The sequence below is a fragment of the Pelodiscus sinensis genome, chromosome 19, assembly GCF_049634645.1.
Source record: "Pelodiscus sinensis isolate JC-2024 chromosome 19, ASM4963464v1, whole genome shotgun sequence".
NCBI classification, from domain to species: domain Eukaryota; kingdom Metazoa; phylum Chordata; order Testudines; family Trionychidae; genus Pelodiscus; species Pelodiscus sinensis.
In genome coordinates this window covers 27,432,838-27,451,192 of record NC_134729.1, presented here as the reverse complement: position 1 = coordinate 27,451,192, position 18,355 = coordinate 27,432,838, and the positions used below count along the sequence as shown (strand labels likewise).

The 18,355-nt window shown below is 48.9% G+C and overlaps 2 protein-coding genes across 2 annotated transcripts in view; one reads left to right on the top strand and one right to left on the bottom strand.

The window, feature by feature from the left end:
- Positions 1-10,600, bottom strand: part of AP3D1 (adaptor related protein complex 3 subunit delta 1) — an 88,510-nt gene extending 77,910 nt beyond the window's left edge. The window contains exon 1 of the mRNA XM_075903208.1: positions 10,286-10,600. Coding sequence (XP_075759323.1) covers positions 10,286-10,381 — 96 coding nt within the window. The 5' untranslated portion in view covers positions 10,382-10,600. The remainder of the gene's footprint in view (positions 1-10,285) is intronic.
- Positions 10,601-16,267: 5,667 nt separating this feature from the next.
- Positions 16,268-17,685, top strand: LOC142819059 (uncharacterized). The gene is made up of 2 exons (XM_075903399.1): positions 16,268-16,817; positions 17,013-17,685. Exons 1-2 carry the CDS (start codon positions 16,268-16,270, stop codon positions 17,483-17,485), a joined length of 1,023 nt encoding a protein of 340 aa, XP_075759514.1. The 3' UTR covers positions 17,486-17,685.
- The last annotated feature ends 670 nt before the right edge of the window (positions 17,686-18,355 follow it).

Here is an 18,355-nt window from a genome sequence, read left to right as displayed (position 1 = left end):
GATACCTGACACTAATTTCTCCTGCCACTCCAACCCACCGTTCAGTATGGATCAGTTTTACATTGTTGATTGTTATTGTGTAGTCTTTCCATGGAAAAACTGATTGCTCCCTTCCTCTTCAGATGGTTACGTAAAGGATTTTATGCTTTTGTAGCACCTCTCTTTCAGGAGCAACCATGTCACCAATTTCTCATTGTTGACACTTTACATTATGCATGAAAAGATGTGTTTCTCAAAGCTTTTTATGTTAAGAGAAAAATTCTGTGAAAGATTCATAACTTATTTTTGTCTACTGATGAAAATTCATGCTGGAATGTAAAAGATGAATTCTGACTAGCTCTGAAGTGCAACCAAGGCCCAACTGATCCTATTACCATATAACCTTTTTTCCTTAATGCTGTCATCTGAAAAAATATGAAGCCCTGACCCTGTCATTCAATAAGTCTGTCCTATCAAAGGCAGAGCAAAAGAGTAACCGGATCTAACAGTTACAAGACAAGCCTTCAGACAGGTTTGTGCAGATTTTGCCCTAAAGAGAAGGGTCCACTCCAATAAACACAAGGTACCTGAATTAGAAACACATAGGCAGAACACTTATCTGCTCATCCCTCTCCCTCCCAGCTGTTCCAGCTCTGCAAGGAGGGAGAGGGGTGACTAGCACATCCAGAAGTGCTAGGAGGGAGAGGGGAGCAGCAGGAAGTGGGCCATAGGTTGCCCACCTCTGCTATAAATTCACTTAAAGGAAAAAAAACGAAGTTTTGTTTTTGCCCACCGCTCACTGCCAGTAGGTGGGTTTCCCTGGGAAACCACAAACAAGGCAGAAAAAGAATGGCAACAAGACAGAACGGGACAGACTGTTATTTGCCTTTGCCTGCCTGAATGTGCGGCTTTTCCCTAAAACTTCATTCTGGCACAGGGAAGTGCTCCCAAGATTAGCAAGCAAGCCACTCTTGCATTTCTCAAAAATGAATGTGATACGCGAGGGGTGGACAACCCGCGGCTCCTAAGTCACATGTGGCTCTTTCAGTTAAAGGGCATCTCGTGTCGTCCTCTCTCCCTCAGTTCCCACTCTGCCAACCAGATGGGGAACATCAGCACTGCTAACCTGCAGGGAGTGGAGGAGATAGGCGCTTCTGCCCAGTGAGGGCGCAGGGGGGTCTAAGGCTTACGTAGTGAGACAAGAGCCCTCTGCCCCGACCCTTATCACCAAGGTCCCGGCTTGCTGTTCTTAGCCCTCTGGCTAAGAGACTGTTGGGAATCACTGGGAAAGAGATCAAGAGAGAAAACTGCATATTGTTACTTGCCTTTGCCTGCTTGCATGTGTGTTTTTCCCTAAAATTTTATCTTGGTACGGGGAAATGCTCCAGGGATAGATCATTTGATGATTCCCTGTTCTGTCGCTCCCTCCGGAGCATTGGGCATTGGCCACTGTCGGCAGACAAGACACTGGCTACATGAACCTTTGGTCTGACCCTGTCTGCCATTTTAATGTTATGTTCGTGGTGTGCCCACAACTTGAACACCAGATGCAGATGTGATCGCCTCATCGCAAGAGACACTGGAACGTCATTCGTCTGGCAATGCTGGGAAATAGGGTATGCTGGATTATGGAATTGTCTGGACCTAGGACGATGCTGTGGGGTCTCAGTGTGAAGGGGCAGGGGTGCTTACCTAGCGCCATGGTTCTGGGGACACACCTGGCTCCGTGCTCCCAGACACTGCTCTCTGCTGCTATGCGAGTGGCAGGATAAGCCTCTGAATGAGCACTTTGCTGCACTGCTCTCCCCCAACTGAGGGAAGGGGAGTAGCAGTAGCAGAGCCACTTCCTCCTCCCTCTGCCAGGGTCTGAACCACAGGTGTGCCCAGATATATACTGGAACTGGACATGGTTCAGAAAAGGGCATTAGGGATATGGAACACCTTCCAAAGGAGGACAAATTAATAATACTGGAACTTCTCATTGGAGAAGAGACCATTAAGGGAAACGTGGTAGATTTCACTAGTGTGGCAAAAGTCAATAAGGAGGTGTTACTTACTCCTCCTAACACAACTAAAGGTTACCCATTGAAATTAATAGGCAGAAGGTTTAAAAAGAAACAAAAAAGTATTTTTTCCACACAGCACAGAGTGTACTTGTGGAACTCTTTGCCAGAGGATGTTGTAAAGGCCCAGACTATATCTGGGTTCCAAAAAATCTAGATAAGATAGGTTCATTAGTGGCTATTAGCTCGGATGGGGAGGGATGGTGTCCCTTAATGATTACCTAAGAACATAAGAACGGCCGTACTGGGTCAGACCAAAGGTCCATCTAGCCCAGTATCCTGTCTACCGACAGTGGCCAGCACCAGGTGCCCCAGAGAGGGTGGACCAAAGACAATGATCAAGTGATTTGTCTCCTGCCATTCCTCTCCAGCCTCTGACAAACAGAGGCCAAGGACACCATTTTATCCCCTGGCTAATAGCCTTTTACGGACCTAACCTCCATGAATTTATCCAGCTTCTCTTTAAACTCTATTATAGTCCTAGCCTTCACAGCCTCCTCTGGCAAGGAGTTCCACAGGTTGACTACACGCTGTGTGAAGAAGAACTTTCTTTTATTAGTTTTAAACCTGCTACCCATTAATTTCATTTTGGTGTCCTCTAGTTCTTCTATTATGGGAACTAATAAATAACTTTTCTTTATCAGCCCTCTCCACACCACTCATGATTTTATAGACCTCTATCATATCCCCCCTCAGTCTCCTCTTTTCTAAACTGAAAAGTCCCAGTTGCTTTAACCTCGCCTCATATGGGACCCGTTCCAAACCCCTAATCATTTTAGTTGCCCTTTTCTGAACCCTTTCCAAGGCCAAAATATCTTTTTTGAGGTGAGGAGACCACATCTGTACACAGTATTCAAGATCTGGGCGTACCATAGTTTTATACAGAGGCAGTAAGATATTTTGGGTCTTATTTTCTATCCCTTTCCTAATAATTCCTAGCATCCTATTTGCCTTTTTGACCACTGCTGCACACTGTGTGAAAGTTTTCAGAGAACTGTCCACGATAACTCCAAGATCTCTTTCCTGATTTGTCGTAGCCAAATTAGCCCCCATCATACTGTATGTATAGTTGGGGTTATTTTTCCTAATGTGCATTACTTTACACTTATCCACATTAAATTTCATTTGCCATTTTGTTGCCCAATCACTCAGTTCGGTGAGATCTTCTTGGAGTCCCTCACAGTCTGCTTCTGTCTTTACTATCCTAAACAGTTTGGTATCATCTGCAAACTTTACTACCTCACTGCTTACCCCTTTCTCCAGATCATTTATGAATAAGTTGAAAAGGATTGGTCCCAGGACTGACCCTTGGGGTACACCACTAGTTACCCCTCTCCAATGTGAAAATTTACCATTTATTCCTACCCTTTGTTTCCTGTCTTTTAACCAGTTCTCAATCCAAGAAAGGACCTTCCCTCTTATCCCATGGCCATGTAATTTACACAAGAGCCTTTGGTGAGGGACTTTGTCAAAGGCTTTCTGAAAATCCAAGTATACTATATCTACTGGATCCCCCTTGTCCGCATGTTTGTTAACCCCTTCAAAGAACTCTAATAGATTAGTAAGACAGGATTTCCCTTTACAGAAACCATGCTGACTTTTGTCCAACAAATTATGTTCTTCTACATGCTTCACAATTTTATTCTTTACTATCGTTTCGACTAATTTGCCCGGTACTGAAGTTAGACTTACTGCTCTGTAATTGCCAGAATCGCCTCTAGAGCCCTTTTTAAATATTGGTGTCACGTTGGCTACCTTCCAGTCTTTAGGTACGGAAGCCGATTTAAAGGATAGGTTACAAACCACAGATAATAGCTCAGCAATTTCCCATTTAAGTTCATTTAGAACCCTTGGATGAATGCTATCCGGTCCCGGAGATTTGTTAACATTAAGTTTTTCTATTTGTTCCAAAACATCCTCTAATGACACTTCAATCCGGGACAGTTCCTCAGATTCATCACCCACAAAGGACGGAGCAGATTTGGGAATCTCCCCAACGTCCTCAGCCATGAAGACTGAAGCAAAGAAATCATTTAGTTTCTCCGCAATGGCTTTATCGTCCTTGATTGCTCCTTTTATAGCTCGATCATCAGGGGACCCACAGGTTTTTTAACAGGCTTCCTGCTTCTAATGTACTTAAAAAACATTTTGTTATTTCTTTTTGAGTTTTTGGCTAGCTGTTCCTCAAAATCTTTTTTTGCTTTTCTTATTACATTTTTACACTTGATTTGACAGTGTTTATGTTCCTTTCTATTTATCTCACTAGGATTGGACTTCCACTTCTTAAAAGATACCTTTTTGTCCCTCACTGCTTCTTTTATATGGTGGTTAAGCCACGGTGACACTTCTTTAGGTCTCTTGCTATGTTTTTTAATTTGGGGTATACATTTAAGTTGGGCCTCTATTATGGTGTCTTTAAAAAGTTTCCATGCAGCTTTCAGGGATTTGACTCTAGTCACTGTGCCTTTTAATTTCTGTTTAACTAACCTCCTCATTTTTGCGTAATTCCCCTTTTTGAAATTAAATGCCAGGGTGCTGGACTGCTGAGGTGTTCTTCCCACCACAGGAATGTTGAATGTTATTATATTATGGTCACTATTCCCAAGCGGTCCTGTAACGGTTATATCCTGGACCCGATCCTGCACTCCACTCAGGACTAAATCGAGAATTGCCTCTCCCCTAGTGGGTTCCTGCACTAGCTGCTCCAAGAAACAGTCATTTAAGCCATTGAGAAATTTTATCTCCGCTTCTCTTCCTGTTCCATTTATTCCCACTGAAGCACGTGGCATTACCCATTCTCAGAAGACAGCTTACTGGGCTATATGGTCCTTTGGTGAGACCCATTACAGCTGTTCTTTTAGTGTTTACCAATGGGATCGAGTTACTGGTTTAATTAAATAAAACTTATGATGGCAAATGTCAGCTCCAACAGGAGTGGGGAGTTGCTGTATTTGAGAACTGGAAAGATAGGAATGAACAAAGTTTCTTTCAACACTGAAAAGTCTTGGTGAGAAAAGTGTTGCTTGATGGAATTCCTGCATGCTGATGTTACATGTAACCCTCTTGTTCCCCCAGAGGACAAGCCGCAACACAAAATGAAAGTTAGCCAATAAATGACAATATTTTCCATTCAATTGCAGGTATTTTTATTTAACATCCATTAAGGATGTATTCTTCCCAGAGATGGAATAATGGATGCAAGCCAACGTGTACCACACTCAGGATGTTCTACTACATATGTCGAGTACAACTTCTTATGCATTTAAAATTAAAAAATGATTCAAGGTTTAGGTAACAACTGGCTGGTAATAAGCTGATATTATGTTTTGTTTTGTAATGCCAAACAAAAGAATTAATGCTGCAAAAAGAAAACAGATGGTATCTCACCTTCAAAAGCTATTTGATAAGCAACAGTCTAACAAGCAGTACTTTTATTTGACCACAAACGAAGAAGTCTGTGCAGTAGCACATCTAGTGGGAAGAAACATTTTTATACTTCTCCAATAATGTTTCAGTTCTCCATATTTACACATTTACGTTATTGCAGTTAAAGTGAATCCAGAATTGGACAAGTTATGCCAGCTTAAGAGTACTCTATAGAAAGCCATGAAGTTAAAAGATAAAGGACTTAGCAAGACTAGAGTCTTGTAAGGGGGACAGAACATAGCTGTTTTATTATTAAATAAGCTTTTCCACAAGGGACACCCAACCCATGCTTATTATAGTCACCTTTTTTCCCAGCTCAGTACTGAACAATTGTTTTCAAATATTGTTGTCACTGATACAGTCCTGCTCCCAAGGGACTGTCACTAGAAACAGGAATTTCAAAGGAAATTGACTTACATGTTCAACACACACACACACACGTTCAATGGGACCTGAGTGCCTAACTTTTAGCCTCTTTTGAAAATTCCAGAGGAAAAAAAACTTCGTGTACACACAGCAAGGGCCATGGGATTACCACTTCCAGGATGCTTTGTCCAACAGACACTCACATCTACCAGCAATCTAGCAAGGAAAGTTTAACAGGTCCATTCATTTTGACCAGTACAACCATTCTGAGATTACAAGACAAGGTAAATCTGTTCCTCTATTTTAATATTTATTTAACTGCATCTTATGTAGCTTTTTTCCTAATATACCCCACTAGCTCAAATACAGCAGCAACAGCGAGCTCTAGCAGAGGGGGCTCTCAGCAGGTCTAGCCAACGCAATGATTAAGAGCAGGAGTGGGGAACCTTTTTTGGGTCAGGGACCACTGCCCCAGGGAAAAATCAGTTGAGGGCCACACACAAGTGAGAAGCCAAAAAAACCACTAAACCCTCACAGGCATGGCTCCTGACTGAGAAGAAAAACACCCCTCACATTCCCCTCACACGCCAGAACCTAGTGGGGCGCAGGCTAGCAGATTTTGTGTGCTCCAGTCCCACAGTAGGTGCGGGCTCCCCAATGCTAGGAGGGGAGCCCTGAGCCATGGAGGCCAGATCCAGGCAAGCCAGGGGCCACATCCAGCCCCTGGGCCTCAAGTTCCCCACCCCTGTTTAAGAGGCTGGCAGTCACCAGCAAACACTGTATTTAGTAATGCTTCCACTATTGCTAACCAGTGAGGAGACAAAATACATGGAGTGATGGTGGGAGTTCTAGGGAGGGAAATCCTAGAGCAGACAAGGCCTAAAACTCATTGCCAGGCATCCATGATTTATCACACTGAATGCTATCCAACATCCAATAGCCATCAACACAAAGTGCATATCAATAGTCGTTCACAAGTCCATGACAGTAAACTTCTGCTATTCTGGGCAAGTCAAACCCTTCAGCTGACATTTAAATAGCCTTGTCTCACAGCACTCAGAAGGCACACAACCATCAGCGTATCAGTGACACGGCCTAAACACGATGAATAACCAAATCAACGGAGAACAGGTTTTAATGGCTGCTATTTTGAATATTCCAGTTTGGTACCCACACACTGGACAAATGAGGCACCATTTGGAGAGCTGTGGTTCAGTACTTAGTAATCTCACTCAAAACTATCATGTGTTTAAACTGCTCGGCAGTGAGATGAGGCATTGGAAGGAAGAAAGAAAAGATATCTTGTAGTATCTGTGATGGTCTCCCGCAGAGGTACTGTACTTTATGGAAATCTTATGTAACAGTACCAATAGGAAATGTACATTTAAACTGGTTAATAATTCGTACGTATACTCGCCAAAACTTGATCAGTTCTTATCTATCATGCTGAACGTGTGAAAATCTGGCAAGGAAGTTATTCTACCTGCTTTTAAATAGTTAAGAGTTACACTATTCATTCGTTGACTATCTAGATTCCTGCAAAAGGAATAACTTGTCAAGTATTTATTCTAGAATGGGAAACAAGGGAAGCAATATATTCAGTCCTCTTTGATAAAGAGGATCAGTCACAAAGACAGAAATAGGGCATGCATGAAGATGAAAGACATTAATATTGGCAAAGATCTTTGATTCTACTACCCAATAGTATCATACCCAGTATCTTAGTATGCCTGACTGTCCTCAAGAAAATTTCTCCAAATGAAATCTCCACAGAATTATTCATCCAGAGTCTACTCCAGTTTTGAGTAGAATCATAGCTCAAAGCAAGAACTAGGGATGTTAAATTGTGATTAATCAGCTAATCGAGCAGTCGATGGAATTGCCATCAACTATGTGATTAGTCGATATGGGGGGCGCTCACTACCCCCCGCTGCAGCTCTGCAGTTTTAATGTAATAGGAGCTGGGCATGCAGCAGTCCAGCTCCTACTACATTTAAACTGCAGAGCCACAGTGGAGCGAGCTCCTGGGAGCAGTGAGCGCCAGGACTAAACAGTCCCAGTTCGCACCAGCCCCAGAAGCTAACCCCACTGCGGCTCTGCCTTTTAGATGTAGTAAGAGCTGCCGGGAAGTCCCCGCTCATGGCGAGTCCCGTGCCTTGCCTCTCCCTTTTACATATAGTAAGAGCCCACAGCGCCTCTGTGTCCCCTGCCCCCAGCACCACAAAAACAGTGCGGGGGAGGTGAGGGGGAGAGAGAACTGGATTTTGAGCTGGCTCCGCCGGCACCAGCTCCTGTGTCACCCCCCCCCCCCCGTCCTTGCTGTCTCTGATAAAGTGGCAGCAAGGGGGGGGAAACATGAGTAGTCGACTCCTAGGCTTATTAAGTAGTCAACTATTTGACTACTCTTTCATATCCCTAGCATGAACTACAAGAAGTTAATATACATATCATCACCTTCACAACAAACATGCACATAAACATTTGTAAATAGTTTTTCATATTTAACAAAAACTGTCTCTTTCATAAAATCCTACACGCTGCTCAGAACTTATTTTTTGGGGTGGGGGGCACTTAGTCCTTGAAAACAGCTACATCTTCCTAGGCCACCAAACCAATACCAAATCACCTTTAAACTACATTATGTAGTTTAAGACTGAGTAGTTTTTCCTGGTATGTGGTTCTATGGAATACTGCCTAATACTGTGGAGCATCAGTGTGTAATATCCAAATCTAAAGCTATTTGGAAAGTTGAATGTCTGTTGGAAAGCAACACTGCATTTTGGCCTGAGAGCAGCCGTGATAAAAAACATGCAACACAAATGAGTTTTACAACCGAATTATTTGTTCTAGCAACCAATGTCTACATTTGTTTCTTAATCCCTTCCACAGTTGATAACTGTGATGCTATGTTCTATCTTACCAACCTGTGGCAGCATTATCGCACTAAACTCTCATTGAGTTACTAATATTCTGTCAAAAAGATAATTAAGAAAGTTGTTCATATAAAAGTTTCCAATACCAAGTTTACTTGTGCCAAGACTCCAAGGACTTCCTGATCAGTTACCACGTGACAACAACTGATAAAAGAATTCTAACTTCTGAAGTAAACCAGTTCTGGACTAATAATTACACACTTTCCATCTAACTCAAATAATATAGTAGAATATATCAGGTGGTGACATTCAAGTGCTTTCAGTTTCTACCTTAAATAAGCCTATATATTAACGTTTCTGAAAATGTGGTTAGACATAAGCTAAACTGAATGACTAACGAAAAAGCTTAATTATGCTTGAACTTGATTTTCTTATGCTTCAATCTTACCCTAGAAAATAGTCACTTACTTCATTAAGACATCAGACAGGAATTCCTTTAACTTACAAATCACAGGCTGTAAATAACCAAGGCTAGCTCCCCCAACACTAACATGATATCAACAACAAAAATTTCCCATATGCCAGATCTTTCTCCTCCCTTTTAATTTTCTTACCCCACTGCCTGCTTCCTTGAATGCTCTCCCTTTTGGCTTAGCCTGGACAAGAATCTTCTTCCTCATTTTTCATTACTGCTTGCACTTTCCCACTGACAACATCCCCTTTTCAGCAACAGAGGCACCTTTTATTTTGATGTGGGGTCGAGATGAGAAAAAGCCTCAGGCTTATACACAGCCCACAGAGGGGCAGAAGACCCGAATCACCCCCACCACAAGAGACAAAACAAGATAGTTTCTCCACTAGATTCTTGTTCCCTTGTGGGCAGCCCTGGTCTCAAGTGGAGATAGACATCATACTCCCCCCAAAGCCTACAGGGGGACGCAGCCCCCACAAAGAGATAGGAGAAGGGAGCTGCCACCCACCCCCAAAATCCTATGGGGGTCCCACAGTGAAAGGAGAGGAGCGGCCACCTACCCCGCAGAACCTAGAAGGCAAAGGTCTGGGGTTAGATCTAAGGAAGCCCTTGGCTCTCTATGGGGCAGGGCACTGTACTTCAGACTGCTCCCAAGGTACCTCCCTCCCCCGCAGCTCCTATTGTGAGAATTTTGCCCCCTACCCACTCCCCTTCTCGCAACTCCCACCTGGTCCTACATTGCCCTCCTCAGCCCCCCTCCCCCATCAACCCCCAAGTCCCCCACCAACCCACCTCTCCTATCAGCCCCCCCATTAATCCCCAGAACCTCCCCCCTCAGACCCTCTTCTCCCATCAACCCCCAGACCGCCCCCCCATCAGGCCCCCAGGCTCCTTCCCCCATCAGGCCCCTTCTCCCATCAATCCCCCACCCCCCTCAGCCCCTCTTCTTCCATCAACCCCCAGCCCCCTCCATTAGGCCCCCAGGACCCTTCCCCCATCCATTCCCCTCCCCCCTCAGCCCCTCTTCTCCCACCAACCCCCAGCCCCCTCATCAGGCCCCCAGGCTCCTTCCCCCCCCAGCCCCCCGGCCCGGCGCCCCGGCCCACCTCGTCCTCCTTGTGGTTGCGGATGCCGCGCACCAGGTCCTGCAGGTTCTTGTCGAACATGCGGTCGATGCTGCCCTTCACCATCTTCAGCGCCATCGCGGCGGGGCCGGCGGGGCCTGCGCTGGGCGGCGGGGCCGGGGGGGGGGGCGGGCGGCGGGGCCGCTGCCGAGCGTGTCCGGGCGGGGCGGGGCCGGGCCGCTCACATCCCGCGCGGGGCCAGGCGGCGCGCGCCCCGGGGGCTCAGGCGGCGGCGGCGGCGGGAATCTCCGGTCTCCGCTCAGCCCAGCGCCTGACAAAATGGCGGCCGGTCAGCTGAGGGCTCGGCCCCTCCCCCTCCCGGCCGCCGCACGCCGGGCCACGCCCCCGCCCGGCGCCAGCCCCGCCCGTGTCTCCGCCCACCTCGCCCCTGGCCCCGCCCACTCCCGCCGAGGCCGCGTCACCGCTCCCTCTGGCTCCGCCCCTGTGGCCCAGAGCCCCGCCCATTTCTCCTCCTCTGAGCCCGCCCCTCCCGCCCCCGGCCGTGATTCCCGGCGGCGCCTTCCACGTCACCCGCCCGGGGCTGCCAGCAGCCTGTGGGGGAGGGGTTGGGGAGTGGCTCTCCCCTCCCCCTGCACCCCGCAAGGGCCCCACCCCCAACAAGCTGAGCGGCCCCGCTATGCGCTCGACAGGGCCGGCCTCGAGCACGTGCTCTGCTGACTCGGGGCCCTTAATGCCCAGTGAGGCGGGGATGCTGCAGCCCCCACCCCCCCTCCCCCGCACTGCTGCAGGGAAACTGAGCCCGTGGACGCTTTGCTGTGACTGCCCGGTACCACCCTACGCTCAGCACGGGGCGGCCCGCCGGGAGAGAGTCACACGCCTCCGGCAGCCCCTGTTTCTACTGATGGTGCACATCCACACAGGTCCCAGTGCAGAGAACAAAATTTATTCCATGCATGGGTGGAAAAAATGAGAGGGAACATTGCCACTGTTCATCTGGCAAAACGCTCTTCTGTAAAACGCTTCTTATGCAGAAACCCTGCGTGTAGACAAAGCCCAAGCGTGTAAAAGACACAGATGTACACAACTCTAGCGGGCGCGGAAGTAGCAGCAGCTTTGCTGAGCAGCTTGGATGCCACAGTAGAACAACGTTTGTAGTGGAGCGGTTCTTTTATTATTATTTTGTTCTTATCCCGCCAGAGATCGGGGCCTCATTGTGCTACACCCTGTACAAATACACAACACTAAGTCATGAATGGTTTGTCAGAGTTAAGCTTTGGGCAGGTCAGTGTTTGGAGAGGGTAAATTGACTCACTTGCATGGAGCTTGATTTTCAGAAAATCAGGCTTCTTTAACAGGGCCACCCTTACTGATGCATAGAATACACAGATGCGTAGGACACCCAAAAATTTGGGGCACCACTGGGTCCTAATGTCCACCCATCTGCCTATTCCTATCTCTGTTCTGTTCCTCCAGAGAGGATCTAGTTAAGTTAAAAGTGAAAAAGCCAGACCTAATAATAGAACATTGAACCTACAAAAGAGTCATTCAGGTAATAATGAAGCCATTTAACAGGCATTTGCCTGCCACCCCCAGGTCTATACTGTCAGTTTCTGAAATTCCACAACTCAGACCCCTCCAGCGCATTATACACAATCTACAACCTATCTTGGAAAATGATCCCTCCCTCTCAGAGGCCTTGGGAGAAAAGGCTATTCTTGCTTAGCGACAACCTCCCAACCTGAAAGAAATTCTTTCCGGTAACCATGCCACTCAACCACATCATAAGCATCCAGGAACCCAGCCCTGCAACCAACTGCGGTGCCAACTCTGCCCACATATCTATACAAGCGCATTCATCACTGGAGCCAACAACATAAACTACCAAATCAAAAGGTCATTTGACTGCACATCTAGTAATTTGATCTATGCCATCAAATGCCAGCAGTGCCCCACTGCTACATATATTAGACAAACTGGACAGTCCCTATGGGAAAGAATCAATGGACACAAATCAGATATCCGTAAAGGGAACATACAGAAACCTGTTGGGAAACACTTCAATCTTCATAATCACTGTTTAAAAGATCTTCAAGTGGCTGTCTTGTCACAAACCAGTTCTACTAGCCAAATACACAGAGAGGCCTTGGACTTACAATTCATCTGCAAGTTCAATTCTCCTGCTAATGGCCTCAATCAGTTGTGATGAGGGATGGTTGGGACACTATCAACCTAACATTCAATAAAGGTGCAAACAGTTCTTTGTGCAGATTCCTGTGTTAGGAAGGGTACTAACTATTGACTTTGATTCTTATCTGCTTCGTTTTAACTACCCAATCTTCAGGTGCTCATTGATTTCCAGTTCTGCCTTCCTGTTTTTCCCTTTGATATTTCCATACCCTCTGCTCCTTGTTTCCCGTCCCCCTTCTTTTTTTTCCTCCCCCCTCCCTTCTCCCCTATTTATTTTGGGTCTGCACATCCTAAACTCAAAACTCGAGTCATCTGAAGAAGTGGGCTGTGCCCACGAAGCTCATGATCCCATCTACATGATTTGTTAGTCTATAAAGTGCTACCAGAGCATTTGTTGGTTTTTAAGTTTATTTATGAAATTACTACCTTAGTTGACAGGATCTGAGTTTAAAATCTGCTTTAAAACTTTTTCATTCATGCTTAAGATTATAAAATCACATCTCTAAAAAATTATCATCCTACCTCCCACCCCAGCTGCTGCCGAGGATAGGAACACCACTTTAACAGTACTTCATCAATCTTAAGGACATCCCTATTCTTTCTGGCCATGTCTACACTGCAGAGCTTTTCTGGGATGCCAGAGGTATCCTGGAAAAGCTCTGCCACATCCAAGGAATGCATCTACTTTTCCGAAAAAAAATTAGGAAAAGCAGATGCGTTTTTTCGGCATCCCTGTAAACCTCGTTCTACGAGGAAGAAGGGATGTTCTGAAAGAGGGTTTTTTGCCGACATTTGGCCCCGTATAGATAGGCCAAAAGAAAAGCCTCTTTCGGAAGAAAAGCGGAAAAAGATACACAAATTGCAGTTTGCAATTTGCGTATCTTTTTTCAACTTTTCTTTGTAGTGTAAACATAGCCTCAGATGTCTCTGTTGGGAACCTGGGATGAGGTATGTGAACCCCACACTGGCTGAAGGGGTTTACTGGAGCCTAGGAGGGCATATCAGGCTCAAGGAGGAGGTAAAAGGAAGGAGTTTGGATTCCTTGGAGGAGGGAAATCCAAGAAAGTTGGGAGTTGCTGCTCAGTGGGAAGGGCTTGACAAGAACATGGCAGATGCATAATTGCTATAGAAGTGGAGTGAACTCTGTGGAGGCCCTTGGAAAAGAAGCAGGATTCCAGGGAGGCGTTCCCAGTGCTTTGGTCTTCTGTAGAAGAGTGGAGAAAAGAGAGTAGCTACAATGGCTTAAAGGCTCAAGCTTGAGAGGGTTGGAAGCGGTGTAGGTTGTATTTTGTCTGGTTGGGAATTTTGTTGGGTTTACAGAAGCAGCCCTGGAAGCAGCTACTCTGGAAGAAGAGAGACTGAAGAGGCAGCGAGGTGGGGTAAGATGGAACTTTGATATCCCAGAAGGAAGGAAACATGTCCTGGGTGGAGGGCCAAGTCATGACTAGGGATGTGACTGTTTAACCATTCGGCCTCGCCTTTAACAGCTGAGGCTTATCAGTTGAGGTTAACCAGTGGGGGCTGCAGCTGTGGGCAGGGGGCTGCTCTGGTCCTGGGGGGGCCCTGCCGCAGACAGAGGCTGCTCTGGGCCGCGTGAGCCCCTGCAAGCCGGCACACTTGACAGTTTGAACTGTCGGCCCATAGACGTTTGAGGAAAGGCGTCGATAGGCCCCCACTAGAGATGGTTTTTTTATTTAGTTTGTGAGAGTTATCAAGACTGGAAAGTAAAAAATATGAAGTTCCACACTATTTGTACCAGCGCTCTGACCCTGTAAACCACTTCACCAGAGGAGTAACTTTAAGCGTATTAGCAATCCCCTTACAGACAACGAGGTTACTCCCATGCTTAGCATTATGCACAACCAGATGTCCTTTGCTGGATCGCTACCTAACTTCTTTGCTTGTTCTTTTCCTCCCTGTGGGAAAACGGGTTCTGATTTCCATGATGTGGTTGATTTCTAAAGGCCAGCTGTTTCCAGGAGCAGGTAGGGCACCGCTACACTATGGAGCTACCACAGCGCTGCTGCCACAAGCATTGTAGCTCCAGAGTGTAAATGCTGCCTGCATCGACCCAAGGGGGGTTCTAGTGATGCAGTTAATCCACCTCGCAGAGGTGGCAGCGAGATCAATGGAAGAATCCTTCTGCTGATCTCACCCCACATCTACCATGGAGACTAGGTTGGCTTAATTACGGTGCTCAGGATGTGATGATTCCTCCAGCCCTGAGTGACTTATCTAGGTTGAACAGGCCTCAGGGTGTAACTCAGTACAGCAGCTGAGATGGCAGACGTTGGTCATGTTGCTTAAAGAATTGTGATTTTGTTTGGAAAAGTGAAGACTGAGAGGGGACGTGAGAGCAGCTTTCAAGTACTTAAAAGGAGGAGGGAGAAAAATTATCTTTAACCTAGGATGACCATCAATGGGCTTAAATTGCAGTGAGGAAGGTTTAGGAGAAACTTCCTACTAGTTGGGGTGGTTAAACACTGGAATAAATTGCCTGGGGAGGTTGTGGAATCTCCATCTATGGAGATACTAAAGGGCAGGTTAGACAGACACCTGTCAGGGATGATCTGGTGCTTGGTCCTGCCGTGAGGGCAGGGGACTGGATTTGGTGACCTCTCGAGGTCCCTTCCAGAGCTAGTGTTCTAGGAGTCTATATGTAATTCACATACCTAGTGTGGTTATTGAGCAATGCAAGTGGTACCTAGACCACAGCAACAGTCATGATCAACAGACCTCTACAGCATGGGCTGGGAGCTACCTGGCTTTTATCTCAGAGGATAGAGGCACCTATAGTCCACTTCAGAGAGCCCAGGTTCAAATCCGCCTGGTGGTGGTTACAAGAGGGGGCTTGTCCGGGATTTCAACTGGGTCTCTGAAGCTCAGGATGCCCTTCCTCACCTAGGGGAAGTATGTAACCCACACACCTAGGCTATGTCTACACTTGTGGCTTCTTGCGTGAGTAATATGCAAATGAGGCTAAGCATGGAATATTGCCAAGCCTCATTTGCATACCTAATGAGACACCATTTTTTTTCAGAAGAGGCTCTTGCGCAAGAAGGAGCGTCTACACTGCCCCTTCTTGTGCAAGAAAAACCCTCTTGTGCAATGCCGTTCTTCCTGAAAAGTAATAGGTGTAACAGCATTGCACAACAGGGTTTTTCTTGTGCAAGAAGGGGCAGTGTAGACGCTCCTTCTTGCGCGAGAGCCTCTTGTGAAAAAATGGTGGCTCATTAGGTATGCAAATGAGGCTTGGCGATATTCCACGCTTAGCCTCATTTGCATATTACTCGTGCAAGAAGCCGCATGTGTAGACATAGCCCTAGTGTGGTTACTGAGCAATGCAAGTGATACCTAGACCACAGCAACAGTCACGCTCAACAGACCTCTACAGCATGGGCTGGGAGCTAGCTGGCTTTTATCTCTGGGTATGTCTACACTAGAAAGTTAGTTCGAACTAACGGACGTTAGTTCGAACTAACTTTCCTATGCGCTACACTAGCGCTCCGTTAGTTCGAACTTAATTCGAACTAACGGAGCGCTTAGTTCGAACTAGGTAAACCTCATTTTACGAGGACTAACGCCTAGTTCGAACTAGCTAGTTCGAACTAAGGGCTGTGTAGCCCTTTAGTTCGAACTAGTGGGAGGCTAAGGCTTCCCAGGTTTCCCTGGTGGCCACTCTGGCCAACACCAGGGAAACTCTATTGCCCCCCTCCCGGCCCCGGAGCCCTTAAAGGGCCACGGGCTGGCTACTCACTTTGTGCCAGTTGCAAGGCTGCAAGCACCCGTGCCTGCACAGCCTGCACCTGCCACACTATGAGCCAGCCATCCGAGGGCTCCCAGCCCTCCACTGCTCCCCACGACCAGCCTGGCGGCTCCCGGGAGCCTGCCCGGGGGCGCAAAAGGCGGGCGCCCGCCTGGTCAAGTGCGGAGATCGTGGACCTCATCGAGGTTTGGGGGGAAGCCTCAAATGTCCACGATCTCCGCACTAGCCACCGGAACGCGGCCGTCTATGGCCGCATGGCTGCCAGCCTGGCCGCCAGGGGCCACCAGCGCAGCCGGGAGCAGGTGCGCTGCAAGATTAAAGACTTGCGGCAGTCCTACTCCCGGGCCTGCCTGCCAGGGGCTGACCCGGAGGCCTGCCCCCACTTCCATGCCCTGGACCGCATCCTGGGGCCTCATGCCGTCCCTGCCCCCCGGGACGTGATTGACCCCGGGGCAGAGGGACCGCTCCTGGACACCGAGGAGGAGGAAGAGGGCTCTGAGAGCCAGGAGCCTGCTGCCAGCCTTCCCAGGACCCGGGACCCCCGAGGCACCCCACAGAGCCGCTCGCCTGCATCATCAGAGGCCGGGGAGGCATCCACCTGTGAGTACCCTCGTGTTCCCCTTATGTGTACGGGGGGCTGGGGCGAGAGGGAGCCCCGGGACCGTGCGCCTGGGCCTTGCCCACTACGGAGCAGCAGCTGGGGATCCTGCAGGGGCCCTGGCCTTGCAGAGGGGAGCTGGGTTTCACACACCTGGGCCCCTGGGGTCATTGACCGCTGGTCTTCTTGCACCACAGCTGCAGCACCGGGGACTGCAGGGCGCACCACCCCGCCTGCAGCAGCCGCCCGCGCCCGGGCAAGCAGGACAGCCAGGAACCAGGAGGACTACCAGAGGCGGCATCTCCGGTTCCTGGACCGACAGCTCCGTCTCCAGGACCACTGGGTCCAGGAGGACCTCAGGCTGCGCCAGAGGAGTCTGGAGGCCCTGGAGGAGCAGGGCCGTGCCCTGCGAGGCCACCTCCAGAGCCTGCTAGACCGCTTTCCATTTCCTCCTCCCCCTGCTCCCCCTCTTGCTCCCCCTCTTGCTCCCCCTGCTCCCCCTCTTGCTCCCCCTCTTGCTCCCCCTGCTCCTCCTGCTCCTCCTGCTTCCGCTCCTGCTTCCTCCACACCCCCTGTCCTCTCTGCCCCCCCCTCCACAACCATTCCCCACCGACGCCCCCGGACCCGCAGTGTGGCGAGACGGGAGAGGCACCCAGACTCCCACCCCTGAGCTTTCCTTTCCCTTCCTCCCTTCCCTCCCCTCCCCTTCCAGCTCCCTCGTCCCAGGTTTCCCCCTCCCTTCTCCCACCTTCATTCCTCCCTCCCCCACCCCAGTTCTCTGAAATAAACAGACGTTTTTGTTGGAAAAACAGGTGTCTTTATTTGACAGTAGGTAGGGAGGGGAAAGGGGAAGGGGGGGGTAGGGTGGAAGAAGGCCCCGGTGGGGCATGCAGGGAGAGGTCAGTCCTCCTCCTCCTCCACCTGGAAGCTCTCCCGCAGGGCTTCCCGGATCCGGATGGCCCCCCGCTGGGCTTCCCGGACGGCGGCGGTGCGGGGCTGACCGTAGTGTCCAGCCATGCGGTCAGCCTCAGCCATCCAGGCTGGCAAGAAAGCCTCCCCCTTCCGCTCACACAAATTGTGGAGCACACAACATGCCGCCACCACGGGAGGGATGTTGTGCTCGGCCAGGTCCAGACGGGTGAGGAGGCATCGAAAGCGGGCTTTCAGTCGCCCGAAGGCCCCCTCCACCACGATGCGGGCCCTGCTCAGCCTGTTATTGAAGGCCTGGCGGGAGGGATTGAGGTGTCCCGTGTAGGGCTTCATGAGCCAGGGCTGCAGTGGGTAGGCGGCATCCCCCACCAGGCAGACGGGCATGTCCACGTCCCCGACCCTGATGTGGCGGTCGGGGAAGAAGGTCCCGTCCTGCAGCCGCTGGCACACGGAGGAGTTCCGGTACACCCGGGCGTCGTGTGCTTTGCCGGACCAGCCCACATTTATGTCCGTCAACTGTCCCCGGTGGTCACATACGGCCTGCAGGATGACGGAGAAGTACCCCTTGCGGTTCACGTACCGGGACGCCTGGTGTTCCGGGGCACGGATG

Coding starts and splice junctions, on each gene's coding strand:
- LOC142819059 (XM_075903399.1), top strand. CDS start 16,268: ATGAGCCAGCCATCCGAGGGCTCCCAGCCCTCCACTGCTCCCCACGAC. Junction 16,818..17,012: donor GGCCGGGGAGGCATCCACCT/GTGAGTACCCTC, acceptor CTTGCACCACAG/CTGCAGCACCGGGGACTGCA.